This window comes from Phocoena sinus, chromosome 12 (genome assembly GCF_008692025.1).
Source record: "Phocoena sinus isolate mPhoSin1 chromosome 12, mPhoSin1.pri, whole genome shotgun sequence".
Classification (NCBI taxonomy): domain Eukaryota; kingdom Metazoa; phylum Chordata; class Mammalia; order Artiodactyla; family Phocoenidae; genus Phocoena; species Phocoena sinus.
This window is the reverse complement of record NC_045774.1, coordinates 13,636,421-13,652,180: the sequence shown is the minus strand read 5'-3', so window position 1 is coordinate 13,652,180 and position 15,760 is coordinate 13,636,421. Positions and strand designations below refer to the sequence as shown.

The 15,760-nt window shown below is 38.0% G+C and overlaps 1 protein-coding gene across 20 annotated transcripts in view; it reads right to left on the bottom strand.

Moving 5' to 3' along the window:
• Positions 1 to 15,760, bottom strand: part of SYNE1 (spectrin repeat containing nuclear envelope protein 1) — a 457,069-nt gene that overhangs the window by 342,343 nt on the left and 98,966 nt on the right. For all 20 annotated transcript variants that reach the window (XR_004352467.1, XR_004352466.1, XR_004352464.1 and 17 more), the window contains exons 4-5: positions 13,320 to 13,415; positions 5,208 to 5,291 (exon numbers count right to left, since the gene is read on the bottom strand). Coding sequence is in view for 14 of the 20 variants with exons in the window: in XM_032650736.1 (XP_032506627.1) it covers positions 5,208 to 5,291; positions 13,320 to 13,415 (180 nt within the window). In the remaining 6 variants the exon portion in view is untranslated. The remainder of the gene's footprint in view (positions 1 to 5,207; positions 5,292 to 13,319; positions 13,416 to 15,760) is intronic.

Below are 15,760 nucleotides of genomic sequence, written 5' to 3'. Positions count from 1 at the left end.
CCATTTTAGTGTCCATGGGCCACAAATTTATAATACATGCTAATAACCACAAGATTGATGCCTTTCATAGAGGACAAATTATTTCTCTTTCCTTATATATCATTCTTTTTTAAAATGCAATTGAATATATAAGTTGAATTTCCTACCTCAACCCAGCTCCAACTGCACTTTGAAGTTTATACGTTCAGCTTATTATAGAATCTGAAGATCTTTTGCTCAACTTGTGAAGAAAAAATGTTTTTCAAAATTATTTTCTTTCTTAAAAACTTAAAAACCATAATGGGTTTGGGGAGCACAGGTTCTTTGTCTGTTTTACCTCCTCTCCCTTGCAAAATCCTATGAAATATACAATAAACTTTTAATAGCCCTAAGATTGTGGGAGGGGCAATAGAGACACATCCAAAGAGACTGAAGAATTCCAGAAACCAGAAAGGATGAATCACATAGATGGACCTCACCTCAGACCTTCTGAGCCAGAAAATAAGGAAGGCGACCTAAGAATCTGTTTTAACAAAACCTCTAGGTTTGGAGAAGTTTGATTTTGTAAGCCAGAGGCCCGAATGGACTGAATTATCTTCAAAATTCACGTGTTTGAGGCCCTAATCCCCAATGTGACTGCACTTGGAGACAGAACTTTTAAGGAGACAATTAAGGTGAAACAAGGTTATAAGAGTGAGCCCTAATCCAATAGGACTGGTATCCTGATAAGAAGAGGAAGAAACACCGGAACTCTCACTCTCACTTTCTCTCTCTCTCTCTGCACACACACACAAGAAAGGTCACCTGAAGGCACAGGGCCAAAGCAGCTGTCGGCGAGCCTGGAAAAAAAGGAGGAAATCAACCCTGATGACACCTTGATCTTGGACTTTCAGCCTCCAGAACTGTGAGAAAATACATTTCTGTTGTTTAAGCTATCCAGTCTGTGGTATTCTGTTATGGCAGCCATAGCAGACTAATACAGGGCCCACAGACCTTTCAAAAAAATATTTGAATTATTTGGGAAAAATTTCAAAAAAATTTAAATAAAAAACCCAGACCACCAGCTTTTCTTGATACATTGGAAAACCTAGTGAATAGAGGCATCACCACTTTATGAGCTGTTTTCTACCTGTATGTATATGTATATATATATATACAGGTAGCCAAATACCTGCATTAGTTAATAGGTAACTTAAATAAATAATAAGATTTCAGTAAAAATCCAGACTACTGGCCTTTCTCGTTCATTTGTTAAACCTGGGGTCACTGTGCTTGCATTTCATCGAGGTAGCACCAGGTGGAATTGAGTATTCGCGTCCTTCTTCCAGACAGCACATGGGACTACTCCGTTTTCCTGCTACCACGATCAGCTTCTACCTTGCTTCATCGTTTACATCATCTATCTGGACCTCACAGGAACCTAAATTTATGTCCTTGTGTGCACTATGGCAAGCTTTAGGAAACACGGTCAGTGACTGGCTCCTTCTATTACTATTTACAATGATCCACCTGACACCTCATTGGAGAATAACTTGCGGAAAGTATTGATGAATCTATTCATTAGAGACAAACTTACACAATTCTTATCAAATACTAACGTATGCCTTCACTCAGTAACCCTGTAAACAAGAAGAAAAGAAACGCAATGGTAGGGTTTTCTCCAGTAAACCTGAGAAGTGCCTTCATTATTCCTTATCCGAGTACTAAACAAATCTTCTATCATCTAAAGAAAAAATCTAAATGGAGGACAAAGTAAATGCAAAGGTTAAAGACAAATTCTTGAAAATATGTTTGAGACTTAAGTTCTTCAATTATAAAGAACAAAAATGAACAGTAAGAGGGAGGGCACCAAAGAGTCTTCAAAAACTCATCCTACCCCACTGTCAATTATTTTGTGAGCCAATGGGGTGAAGAAATGCAAGAAAGAGAAGCCCAAAACTATGTACTTCAGGTAGATTTTTAAAAAATCAAAGTAGTTAGGGATTTGTGGGGACAGAAAGGAAATACTTTGGATTTTGTCCTGAAACTCAAATGCATTACTTTTTGCCCTTAGTAAATATAATATTTAAAATCTGAATCCTCTACTTTTTAAAAAGTTATTCAGGTTTGTACTGTGAAAATGGACCTGGTACAAACAAGTCTCCTATGAAAAGAAGACTCTTTGATTCTCTTTACAAACAATGCCTTTCATGGGTTAAGTCATTAAATTTTTCTCCAAGACATTAATTAATAAGAAGAATTTTGTTTTCATATTCTAGCCAGCGAATACACATCAGAACAAAGAAGGACACTATTGTTATATAGCCAAAATGGAAGACGAAATGACTGGGAAAACTCTATAAACATCCTGTTAAATAAGGCTTTTTTTTTCAGCTTTCCATGAAAAACTCATGAAGCGAGAGAAGGAAGAAGAGAAACACTCCATTAAGAATGATGTTAAAGTGACCTGAAAACAATGTCCAATATTCTACTAGAAGTTAAGACTGTTTTTCTACACCATCTTAATGCCTAGAATCTCTCTTTGGTGTGAAGTTAGCACACCTGACTGAACTTTATACTGATTCACTGTACTGACAACTCACTAAAATGTAAATTATTTAAGAGCCAGAATCTAGTTTTCTTTAATTTTCCAGAATTAATATTTTCCAGAATTCTCGTTTTACAGAAAGTATCCAATCATGCATTTGTGGAATAAATGAAATAATTTATTGCATAGAGACAGAGAAGTAAATAACCGAATCATTCTATTTTCCAGAAGTATCTGGATATCCATTTATAAAGCTGGTTTTGGTATTGCCAAACACAGACTTCCTGAATTTCTACAAATTAGAAAAGGCTAAAATCTAAAAGGATTGGTGCAACCCTTCTGGAGGGAAATATGTCAACACCTAACAAAACAAAATACACACTTATGTTTTGACCCAACAATCATACTTCTGAAAATGTACAGAAGTACAGAAGATACACTTCCAATAATACAAAAATACTTATGCACAGTTATTAATTGCATCATCGTTTCTGTTTGAAAAATGCTAGAAACAACCTAAATGCTCATTCATAAGAGAGTGGTTGAATAAACTCTGGAACATCCAGACCACGGAATACTATGCAGCTGTAGAAATGAATGAGGAACATCTCTGTGAACTGATTTGAGGGATTTCCAGGATATACTGTTAAATGAAAAAGGTTAAGTGCACCTGGTGTATCGCTAGTATGCTACCTTTGTATAAGAAAGAAGGTGGTGTATGAAAATAACCTGCTCATTCCTGCAAAAGAAATACAGGAAGGATAAGTCAGAAATTGGAGAAACTGGTTACCTAGAGGTAAGAAAAGGAGTAAAAGGAAGGAGAATGGTAATGGAGAAGCAAGGATGAGGAGGGAATGCCACTTCTCTAAGTGTAACTTTTGCTCCTAGAATCATAATAATGTCTCATTCTCTAAAATAAAAAATAATTAAGGTCAGCTAGGATGTGTGTGGGGTTGCCCAAAATGGAATATAACTCTATTACTTAACTCTATTACAAATGAATAACATAATCACACTGAAAGGATGGGAGAACAGAAGTGACCTAGGTAAATCTGGACAACATTCTCTTGACAGGATATTGTAATGCTGAAGACCGAAAGAACTGTACACAAATACTGTTCTCCAGTTAGTCAATATGTTTCGCACAAAGGTGTGGGTTAGCAATTCTGAAACTACTTTATGTGTATACACTAGAGATGAAAAAGAAGACAATATATTGTAGATGAGAGCCAGGTTTCTCACTGCCAGAGAAAACAGAAAGAAATCATCATGCAATGGACCTTGTGGTATTGGACTGAAATCAGAAGTATCAATTTGAAGTAAAGGTTTACATGCACACATAATAGAAGAAGCTATATAGAAAGAGAGAGAGAGAGAGAGCTGGAAGGGAGAGAAATATAGATATGTGTGTATACCCAGATTAGTAAACATACATATATCTAGATCTGTATATCGAGAGGGCAATGAAACCTCAGTAGCCATGAGCACACCTAGCACCCAAATCTTGGTTTCTAAATGCCATTCACTAATGAAAGGAACAAAGCCTCCTTAGAGAAGTGGTTGATTCTAGGATTGGGGTATGGAAAATATAAACCTGGAAAATCTGTAGTTCCAGAAAATAAGGAAATGATTGAAAAAGGATGGGGCCATGTCAAAAGAGTACAGGAGCCAGCTTGAAGGAACTCTTAATGGACAAAGCTAGAACCATCTGAGCAACAAAATAATAACAATAATAGTTGTATACTGGATTATAACTATAGAATAAAATAAATATCCATGAGTCCATAATGAAATAAAGAAGGAATTGAATAAATAAATGGGGAAGAAAGGTCATCTTTTTCTTACATAACGATTCCAATTAGTAAGTATAAAAGAAATGAGGGAAAAACAAAATCATCATTAGGCAAACAGCACAGAAGTAATTACTGAAGGCAGCTGATGCTAAAATCAGTGAGCAAGGAGCAGAATATTAGCATAATCTCAATTACCTCCCCTGTTATTTCTGAATTATAAATGGAAAAATAGCAGTTTTACCATAAAAAAAAACTCAGCAGATGACTTAATCAAGTGGTTGAGGTTAGCATCACCAGCAATAAGACAAGTCAGAATCCTATCAATATCCACTAAACTGATTCACTGAGAAGAATACATCACTTCCTTGGAATTCTTGCCAAAAATGTATAACCTCAATCTAATCATGGGAGAACATCACCCAAACCAAACTGAGAGATATTATGAAAAATAACTGCCTAGTGGTTATCATTAAGGTCATGAAAGACACAGAAAGCCAAGGTCATAGAATGGAAAAGACAAAGGAGCCACAACAATTAAAATGCAACGCATGTTATTGGATTGGATCCTGGAACAGAAATAAGACACTGGAGAAAAAAATGATGAAATTAGATTAATTTCTATGCTTTACTTAACAGTATCATACCAATTTTAATTTCCTTATTTGGTAGTTGTACTATGTACAAATAAGTCCCTCACATTAGAGGAAGCTGGCTGAAGTACAGACATGAAATCTCTGTGCCTTTTTTTTTTTTGCCACTCTTCTGTAAGTCTAAAATGATTTTACAATAATATTGCACATATATGTTGTATAGATTGCATGCAGTGTTTTTACCCAAAAATCAACAATGAAAATATTAGTATGTCCATGCTTTCTTCTTGAAGTGCTTTGTTTTTGTTTCCCTCTTACCTTCCTTCCTTCCAGGAACTTGAGTGCCGTGCCAATGTTCGCCACAGCATGGATTCGCTTCATCCGGCGTCCTTGTTCACACGGCTATATAAAAGGGGGAAGGACAGGAATAAGTAAAAATGCACACATTAAAAAGACAGTTATAAACTCTGTTTAAAAGTGGATTCAGGGGCTTCCCTGGTGGCGCAGTGGTTGAGAGTCCGCCTGCCGATGCAGGGGACGCGGGTTCGTGCCCCGGTCCGGGAGGATCCCACATGCCGCGGAGCGGCTGGGCCCGTGAGCCATGGCCGCTGAGCCTGCGCGTCCGGAGCCTGTGCTCCGCAACGGGAGAGGCCACAACAGTGAGAGGCCCGCGTACCGCAAAAAAAAAAAAGTGGATTCAATATATACTTGAAGAATGTTCAAGAACAGCCGACATACTCAATTTCTATAAAGGTTAGCAGATACATAGAGGAGTGTTATCCCCACAGCACTTGGAAGTTGTATAATTTACTGAATAAATACATTCATTCTCAGCTTCTGAATGCACTTGCCCTTAAGGTTTCTATATGCTTAAGGTTGGAAATTCACAAAATTCCTATGTTGTCTACTAAGACTGTTATTCCTGCAAGTTAGGAAGTATTTTTATGAAAAGTGCTCTTGGTGTGTGTGGAGGGAGGGCAGGAAATCTCTCCTTGCCTCTCCATTTTGTCATAAACTTAAAACTTCTCTAAAAAATAAAGTCTTGGGCTTCCCTGGTGGCGCAGTGGTTGAGAGTCCGCCTGCTGATGCAGGGGACGCGGGTTCGTGCCCCGGTCCGGGAAGATCCCACATGCCGCGGAGCAGCTGGGCCCGTGAGCCATGGCCGCTGAGCCTGCGTGTCTGGAGCCTGTGCTCCGCAACGGGAGAGGCCACAACCGTGAGAAGCCCGCATACCGCAAAAAAATTAAAAAAATAAATTAAATAAAGTCTTAAAACAAGTATTCTTGGTCACTCACATTTCTTTGCAGTCATACTAACATGAAAGTTGCTGACAGTATTAGTGGCGTTTCTCTGTTTGAAGGACCAAAAAGCATGGCGCATATGAGCCAAGTTTAAAAAGGAGGAGTGCAAGAATGAAAATGTTCTTCGCAAAATAGTATGTTCTGGTACAAGGATACTAAGTTACTTGTGTTTGATTCAGCAAAATATAATAAATTAATAAATAATTTAATAAATAGAATAAAATAGTAAGTGCTACACTGTTCATTTTAAAACTCAAAATAATTTCAGTGAAGTTGATAACATTACATTTACGAGACCTAAGAGGATAACAGGTCCATGACTGCAGACTGGTCTCTTCTCTGTGGCACTAGAACTCTAAACAATCTCCCATTAGAGCTCAAAACTAAGTACCTTTTCATTTCCAGTTACAAGTGTAACAGGTAATTTTTTATGACATCATTTTAAACAAATATTTAAATAGAAAATATACTTTTAAAATGTTTATCCTTTTCTTGCATGGCCCACTTATTTAGTTATTCGATTAATTATCTTTTATAATGGAAAAAGCACCTAGGAACCCGCAACTAAAACAAAGCCAGGACCCAGAAAGTAAGCACAAAAGCCACATCCCTCAATATTACCATTCATTCCATCCCCCTGAAGTCCTACACCAGGGCAACCATCACCATAAACCCAGTCCACTGTTTTCCCTTTTACACAAATTCATTTCATTTATTGCATTCTTAAAAAGAATATTTATTTCAGTTCTTAGCTCTTATATAAAGAATATCTTTTGATACTTACTTTCCCACATAATAAGATTGCTAACATTCATCCACATTGTTTCCTGTCACTGTATTTCATTCATTTTGACAGCCATATACTGTGCCATTTATTTACTCTCCTTCTGATGTGAATCTGAATTATTTCCAGGTTATTCCTATGTGACCTGTGCTGATAGGTCATTCTTGTACATCCCACCCTTGGTACAAGTATAAAGAGTTTCTCTTGGATGTATACCTAACAGTGGAATTGCTGAGTCAGGGGGAATGTGACTTTTGAACTTCTAATCTAACTTTTCCAAAGTGTTTGTACTACTCACTCTTATCAGCAATACAAGAATAATCCTGTGGATACACATTTTGTCCAACACTTGATTTTGGTAGTTATCTTTAAAAAATTATTTTCAGTTGAATGTATGTAACATGGTCTTTCATGGTTGTCTTCATTTGCACTGCCCTGCTCAACAATGGTGTGAACATCTCATCCTCTGTTCTTTGGCAAGTCTGTTTCTTTTTCTTTTTATTAATTTTTATTGGAGTATAGTTGCTCTACAATGCTGTGTTTGTTTCTGCTGTACAGCAAAGTGAATCAGCTCTACGTATACATATATCCCCTCTTTTTTGGATTTCCTTCCCATTTAGGTCACCACAGAGCACTGAGTAGAGTTCCCTGTGCTACACAGTAGGTTCTCATTAGTTATCTGTTTTATACACAGTAGTGTATATATGTCAATCCCAATCTCCCAATTCATCCCACCACCGGCCATGCCTTGGTATCCATATGCTTGTTCTCTACATCTGTGTCTCTATTTCTGCTTTGCAAATAAGTTCATCTGTACAATTTTTCTAGATTCCACATATAAGTGATATTATGCAATACGTGCAAAAGCTTTTAAGTTTCATTAGGTTCCATTTGTTTACTTATTTATTTATTTTTAAACATCTTTATTGGAGTATAATTGCTTTACATTGTTATGTTAGTTGCTGCTGTATAACAAAGTGAATCAGCTATACGTATACACATATCCTCATATCCCCTCCCTCTTGCGTCTCCCTCTCTCCCTCCCTCCCTGTCCCACCCCTCTAGGTGGTCACAAAGCACTGAGCTGATCCCCCTGTGCTATGCAGCTGCTTCCCACTAGCTATTTTACATTTGGTAGTGTATATATGTACATGCCACTCTCTGCCTTCGTCCCAGCTTACCCTTCACCCTCCCCATGTCCTCAAGTCCATTCTCTAAGTCTGCGTCTTTATTCTTGTCCTACCCCTAGGTTCTTCAGAACCTTTCTTTTTTTTTTTAGATTCCATATATACGTGTTAGCATACGGTGTTTTTCTCTTTCTGACTTACTTCACTCTGTATGACAGACTCTAGGTACATCCACCTCACTACAAATAACTCAATTTCGTCTCTTTTTATGGCTGAGTAATATTCCATTGTATATATGTGCCACATCTTCTTTATCCATTCATCTGTCGATGGACACTTAGGTTGCTTCCATGTCCTGACTATTAAATAGTGCTGCAATGAACATTGTGGTACATGACTCTTTTTGAATTATGGTTTTCTCAGGGTTTCTGCACAGCAAAGGAAACCATAAACAAGATGAAAAGACAACCCTCAGAATGGGAGAAAATATTTGCAAACGAAGCAACTGACAAAGGATTAATCTCCAAAATATACAAGCAGCTCATGCAGCTCAATATCAAAAAAACAAACAACCCAATCCAAAAATGGGCAGAAGACCTAAATAGACTTTTCTCCAAAGAAGGTATACAGGTTGCCAACAAACACCTGAAAAGATGCTCAACATTACTAATCATTAGAGAAATGCAAATCAAAACTACTGTGACATATCACCTCGTACTGGTCAGAATGGCCATCATCAAAAAATCTGCAAACAGCAAATGCTGGAGAGGATGTGGAGAAAAGGGAACCCTCTTGCACTGCTGGTGGGAATGTAAATGGAGAACAGTATGGGGAGGTTCCTCCATTTGTTTATTTTTGTTTTTATTTCCATTACTCTAGGAGGTGGGTCAAAAAAGACCTTGCTGAGACTTATGTCAGAGTGTTGTGCCTATGTTTTCCTCTAAGAGTTATATAGTGTCCAGCCTTACATTTAGGTCTTTAATCTATTTTGAGCTTATTTTTGTGTATGGTGTTAGGGAGTGTTCTAATTTCATTCTTTTACATGTAGCTGTCCAGTTTTCTTGGTTTGTTTGTACTCATTGTTTTGAAGATGTACCTCATATATTCTTGATATAATCCTTTCTTAATCCTTTTTTAACCTGTATTGTGAATATCTTTGACCAATTTTTAACTTTTTTGTCACTTTCTTTAAAGTTTTTTGATTAAAAACTGTTTTGAATTTTAAAATAGTCAAAGGTAACAATCTTTTAGAGTTAATATTTTTTGCCTTATTTTTTTCCCTGTCCTGATGTCTCAGAGATATTCACCTATATTTTCTAAGAGTTTAAAGTATTTTTGCCATTAGGGCCTTTATCCATGTATATTTGATTTCTATAGAGGCCAAGAGATAAGGATCCAACTATACCTTTTTCTTGCTCTTCCATTTATTGAACCATCTTTCCTTCCCGGATCTGACATCCACCTCTGACATAAACTAAATTTCCATTCATGCCTTGGTCTGTTTCTCAACTATATTGCATTAGTCAATATGCCCATCCCTGTATTAACACCACCCTATCTTATGTGATAAAGCTTCACTGTAAGACCTGATATCTAGTAAAGCAAATACCTTTTCTCTGCTTTTCTTCTTTGGCTGTATCCTGGCTAAAAGAGCAAGGTATAAACATCTATTGTATAGTTCTACCCCATATTTGCATCTATTTTAACACAACTGACCTACCTAATTAATACAGTGATCCTCCCTACCAGGCTACAAGCTCTTTGAGGGCACCAACCATACTTCATTCATCTTTGTTCTCCTCAGAGGGCAAAGGCAGTGCCTTATCCATAATAGAGACTCCAGATATGTTAGCTGAACAGTCAAAAGATAATGCCAAACCCAGCTGCAGACTTGAGTTCTACTCTCAATATATGACTGATGTTTAACAAAGTTACCTGGTGGTGAACGTGCAGGGGCCTTCAATTTCCTAAGAATGCCCATGTGTACTTTTAAGTGGATTTTTAGGCTCCTCTTTTTTTTTTTTTTTTTTTTTTTTTTTTTTTGCGGTACACGGGCCTCTCACTGTTGTGGCCTCTCCCGTTGCGGAGCACAGGCTCCAGACACGCAGGCTCAGTGGCCATGGCTCACGGGCCCAGCCGCTCCGCGGCATGTGGGATCTTCCCGGACCGGGGCACGAACCCGTGTCCCCAGCGTTGGCAGGCGGACTCTCAACCACTGCGCCACCAGGGAAGCCCTTTTAGGCTCCTCTTGAACGCAGAGTGTTAAGGAGTCTTTAATAATACTATACAGAAGGTTAACAAAATAGATAAGAAATGAATTTCTCTGCAGTCCTTAAGCTCTATTCATATTGCTTCTATTATTTTTAATTTTTCTATGGAATTCTTCACATTCTTAAAAAAAATCCTAAGTATAAAATTAAATTTAGTGTTCCTATCTTTATGTGTGGTTAAAGATATATAATCACCGATCCATTCAAAGAGTAAATGTTCTACAAATAATAATCAAAGGGCACAGAGAAATCCAAGAATAATAATCATAAAAACTTAAAACTTCCTAGCATCTGAAATAAAATCATAGACAAAAGAGTCACAATAGGTTATTAAAAGAAACTAAGATACGGAGAGTCCTCCCTTACCTTGAGATGCTGGTGGTAAAGGGAATACTAAGGTATTTGGCTGAATTTCCCAGATGATCATGGTCAAAGTCAGTCCTGGGCTATGTGAACCATGATGTTAAAGTATGCTGCTCTTTAATAGAGTTGTACGTATGAGATTTCCCAAACACTGCTAATGTTCCTGAGGGAAATGCTTTTGTTCACATTCTCTCTTTGAAAGCTCTACAAGAATGCCTAGGATACTCAGTCCTTTAAATGATGCTTTTCATCTTAATGTGGTCCTGAACCAAAATGTCTACATGTACAAAATTTAAATAACCATTGCGATGGTTTATTTATAATTTCAGAGTAATTTCATTTTATATAACTCAGAATCTTGAAGGGCTCAGTAAAAATAAATAATAAAGGTTAAATCAGAAACTGTCCTTCTGTGTCTCAGTTTTTCTACCTCTTAAATGAGAATATTGAGATTCTTTCTGAAATTGCTTCTAGCTTCCAGATCCTATCATTGTAAACACATCTAAATGAGTAGGGCACTTAAACAGAAGTAGGATTCTTGTATCAAAATATACGCTCTTTCTAGAATCACTTAACTTGGCAGGTAATGCCCACTGAGGTTTCTGTATACCGTTGGCTGAGTACAATGGCAGAATCATAATGACACTTAGAATGACAGGCTTCTTAAATACCCATTTGAATTGTAATGAAGGTTCCTTCAATTCAAGTCAATAGCTTAATTCAGGAGGGTATATGAAGATAGCCAGTTACAACAGGCCACCAAGGGAGTATATATTTCAGGTCGATGACTCCCACATCCTAATGTTAATCCAGTTTATTTAGCTCATGCATATATCTGTTTATTCCAAACTGGCTTTTCATATGTGTCTTCTTTGATTTCTCCCAATGTGGAGCCTGAGATAAGAACAGGGGTACATGCGGGTGACCGAGGAGGTGATCCCAGGTAGCAGGAGTGAGGATGCATGGCGAGTGAGACAGGGAAGGAGGAAAAATCAATAAATAATAATCAGTAATAGTACAATGTGCTACTAAGGGTCTCCACAATGGGCAACCATGGCTCAGTTCTGCTGGGGATCCAATGGGGCACTCTACCTCATGTGTGAAATAAACCTTGGAATCATCCCTCCTACAAAAGCCAGGCTGGAATTTTTATTCAGACTCCCATCCCGTTTGGGACCATTAACTCTCCCACACTTCAGGGCTGCCTTGCGCGCAACTTACAGCTTTGACAAAAGCCCTGAGGGCAGAAACCCAGAGACGGGCTGCCAGTGCTTGAGTTGAGATGCTGATGGAGGGTGTGGATCACGTCCACTCCTGCGGCTACTGGAATCAGAGGTGATCTGAGATGGTGCTGGGGGCACCAAAAGCATCTGCTATAATATGAATTCAAGTAGATAATGACTTACACAAAATTATTATTATCAGTTTGTATCTTCCCAGAAACAACTCTGTTACAAAAGCTATGGTGAAGGCTCCCCACAAGAAATGAACTGGAAATTTATGATCAGGCAAAAACACTTTTAAAAAAATCAATTAGGGCTTCCGTGGTGGCGCAGTGGTTGAGAGTCCGCCTGCCGATGCAGGGGACACGGGTTCGTGCCCCGGTCCGGGAGGATCCCACATGCTGCAGAGCGGCTGGGCCCGTGAGCCATGGCTGCTGGGCCTGCGCGTCCGGAGCCTGTGCTCCGCGGCGGGAGAGGCCACAGCAGTGAGAAGCCCGCGTACCACAAAACAAACAAACAAGCAAACAAAAATCAATTATCCAAGTAATAATGACTGTGTAGCTCTTTGTCATGATGCAACAGATTAAGAAAAAGTAAGTACCCCCAATTTTGGACCCCATGTCTAGTGTATTATACAACATTCTGAAGATTATTTCCTGAGAGCCTTTTAAAAATTATGGTAAACATCACATAAATAATCTATGTTTGCAAACTACTTACTTCTCTACTACTCTGAAATGAAAAACCGTAAGCCAGAAAGAAATATATATTTTATTATTCGAGTAATGTAGAAAAATAGATTTTATAGGTCACTGTCAATTTGTTTTTCACTCTGCTGGTTCCATTGAGCTTAACAACAAATGATTCTGAACATGCTGCTCCTATTACAAACGACTGATGACAGAGAATGTCCATAAGCGGATGAAAAATGCCACGCTGATTTCAAGGCTTAATTTTCAACAACTATATAAATACACAGATATGGACCAACAATCCTTTCCAAATGGAAAGTAAGCACTTAAAGTGCATTAGATGTTAATTTCCAACAAATCTTCCTGGATGCCGTACAGATGCAGTAGTTAACCAGGACTGATTATCGATGAAGTTCTTTACTCTTACTTCCAGGATTACTACCACTATACATAACGTTTTAAATCTACTATAGGTGTGCAGGAATGAGAAAGGAAATTTATTCCTTGGTCCCAGAAGTGACCGATAGACTAATGCCTCCTGTGTATTACCAACCGCAAAAGAGAAAAAATTTCTCTCACGTGGGTAGCACCCCTTATAGTCCCAACTCCATAGCCCCCAAATTCCAAATGGGAACAGTTTGACAAGTCTGGTCACAGAAAATATCCTTACCAGTTTCTGCCCAGAGAGGACCTCCAGCAGAGCGAGCAGCTTCACACCATCTTTCATGTCTTCAAAAAGATCATCTACCACCATTGGGGGTTTCCGCTATAAAATAAAAAAATAAATAAATGCAAAAAATACTTCTCTTACTCTCTGTCAGACATTTGTTACTCACTGTGGCAAAATTTGAAGAAAAATGTCTAAATGCCAAAATCCTTTATTTGGGATATGGTTGGCAATTACCTTTTGATGGCTGCAAAGAGAAAAACGACCCTTGGGAGGTAAACTTCACATTCAAGAACCTCATGCTTGGGCTTTCACATACACACCAGTGTCCTTCTAGAAAGGGAGGTTTGACAAGAGTGGGATGGTGCGGGATAAGGGAAGGAAAAGAGGATACTATAAACATAAAAGATAAGAGAGAGGTTAAAGCAGGACGTAAACAGGGAACAGGTGGTACCCCAGATAAACTGGACCAACCTCCATACCTTCACCCTGATGAGCACATTACTGGGCTGAAGTAGGTGCCAAATTTCCTGGAACATTCCCTCCAGGGTAACCTTGTTAACTCAGTGACCTGCTGTGGGACCACTGTTAGAACAGCCAGAGGGACAGGTTGGACTTCCTGTGGGTTAGCTGGCCACGTCCGTTCTGCTGCACAAGCTGGCAAATCCAGCAAACCTCTCTCACAGCATGGCACTGAACCCAAAGGATCAAAAGCACAAGAGTACAGACTGATCAAGGCAAATCTATCACCACTACTGGAGAAATAGTCAAAGCCCATTTTCAACTCATGGAGGGTCTTTTGTTTTTTTATGAAGATTATGAAAATACTTAGTATACTAGAGTTCATGAAATCTTGAAATTAGGTATCTCTTGCCTCAGAAGAAAGTAAAAAGGCGATGATGTCAAAGTTGGTGGTCAACAGTAATTAGGTGCCCTCAGATTTCTCACAGAATATGAATTTTAAAAAATTTATAGGGCTTCCCTGGTGGTACACTGGTTGACAGTCCGCCTGCCGATGCAGGGGACACGGGTTCGTGCCCCGGTCCGGAAAGATCCCACATGCCGCGGAGCAGCTAGGCCTGTGAGACATGGCCGCTGAGCCTGCACGTCCGGAGCCTGTGCTCCGCAACGGGAGAGGCCACAACAGTGAGAGGCCCGTGTACCGCAAAAAAAAAAAAAATTTATAACCTGGATCAAGCTCTGTAGTTTTCTAATTCTCACTGAACATGCTAAAGGCCTAATGCTGTCTACTTGACTTTTAATTGCCTTTCTTTCTATCAAGAAAGAAAAAGGAAGGAAGGAAGGGAGGGAGGGAGGAAGGAACGAAAGAAAGAGAGAGAGAGAGAGAGAAAGAAAGAAAGAAAGAAGGAAGGAAGGAAGGAAGGAAGGAAGGAAGGAAGGAAGGAAGGAAGGAAGGAAGGAAGAAAGAAAGAAAGAAAGAAAGAAAGAAAGAAAGAAAGAAAGAAAGAAAGAAAGAAAGAAAGAAAAAGAAAGAAAGAAAGAGAAAGAAAGAAGGAAGGAAAGAAAGAAAGAAAGAGAAGGAAGGAAAGAAAGAAGGAAGGAAGGAATGAAAGAAAGAAAGAAGGAAAGAAAGAAAGAAGGAAGGAAGGAAGGAAGGAAAGAAAGAAAGAAAGAAAGAAAGAAAGAAAGAAAGAAAGAAAGAAAGAAAGAAAGAAAAAGAAAGTGTAGAGATATTTAATCACCAAATGTTTTACTGAAATGTGACTTTCTCTACCCATTGATATGGCACATTTATATTTCTCTTATGACTTCATGAATTACTGTCTCTGAATGGTATAATTCTAATTGTGAATGCATTTTTTTTCTCTTTATAAAATGAACAGCTGAATACATTTTGTTCTCATGCTGCAAAATACATGTTCAAAAATAAGTTTTCATTTTCAAGCTTTCTCTTTTAAATTCCACTATTCACACTTACTATTTATACAGCAAAAACTTAATAGTGACTTTATATTCTAAGCATATAAATAAAATTATTCAGAATAAAATGAGGCTTTACAATGCAAAATATTTGATGTGATAAGAATAAAAATTATTGTATTAGCTGTATATAATCATTAAAAATATGATCTATTTCTCTTTCAAAATGTCCATTTGTATCCTAATAATACAAATACAGTGGAATAATGAGGGGAAAAGTTAGTAAATATATGATGTATTCTGTGAACAAATACAAATGACATTTTTCATGTATTGTGTTAACCTGAAAATATATTTTAAAAATTAAACAAAGCAGGGAATTTTCATGAAATAATAAAGAGACCAAGAAATTGGACACCAAAAAAAAAAAAAAAAACACGATAAATTGCATCCATCCATCCATTCTGACTTTAAACGTACACAGGTCTCTACCACTTTGCAGAACATTCTCTCTCGACCCCGTTCTGCCCCTCATGTGTGACCTCTTGCATTCCTACTTGTGG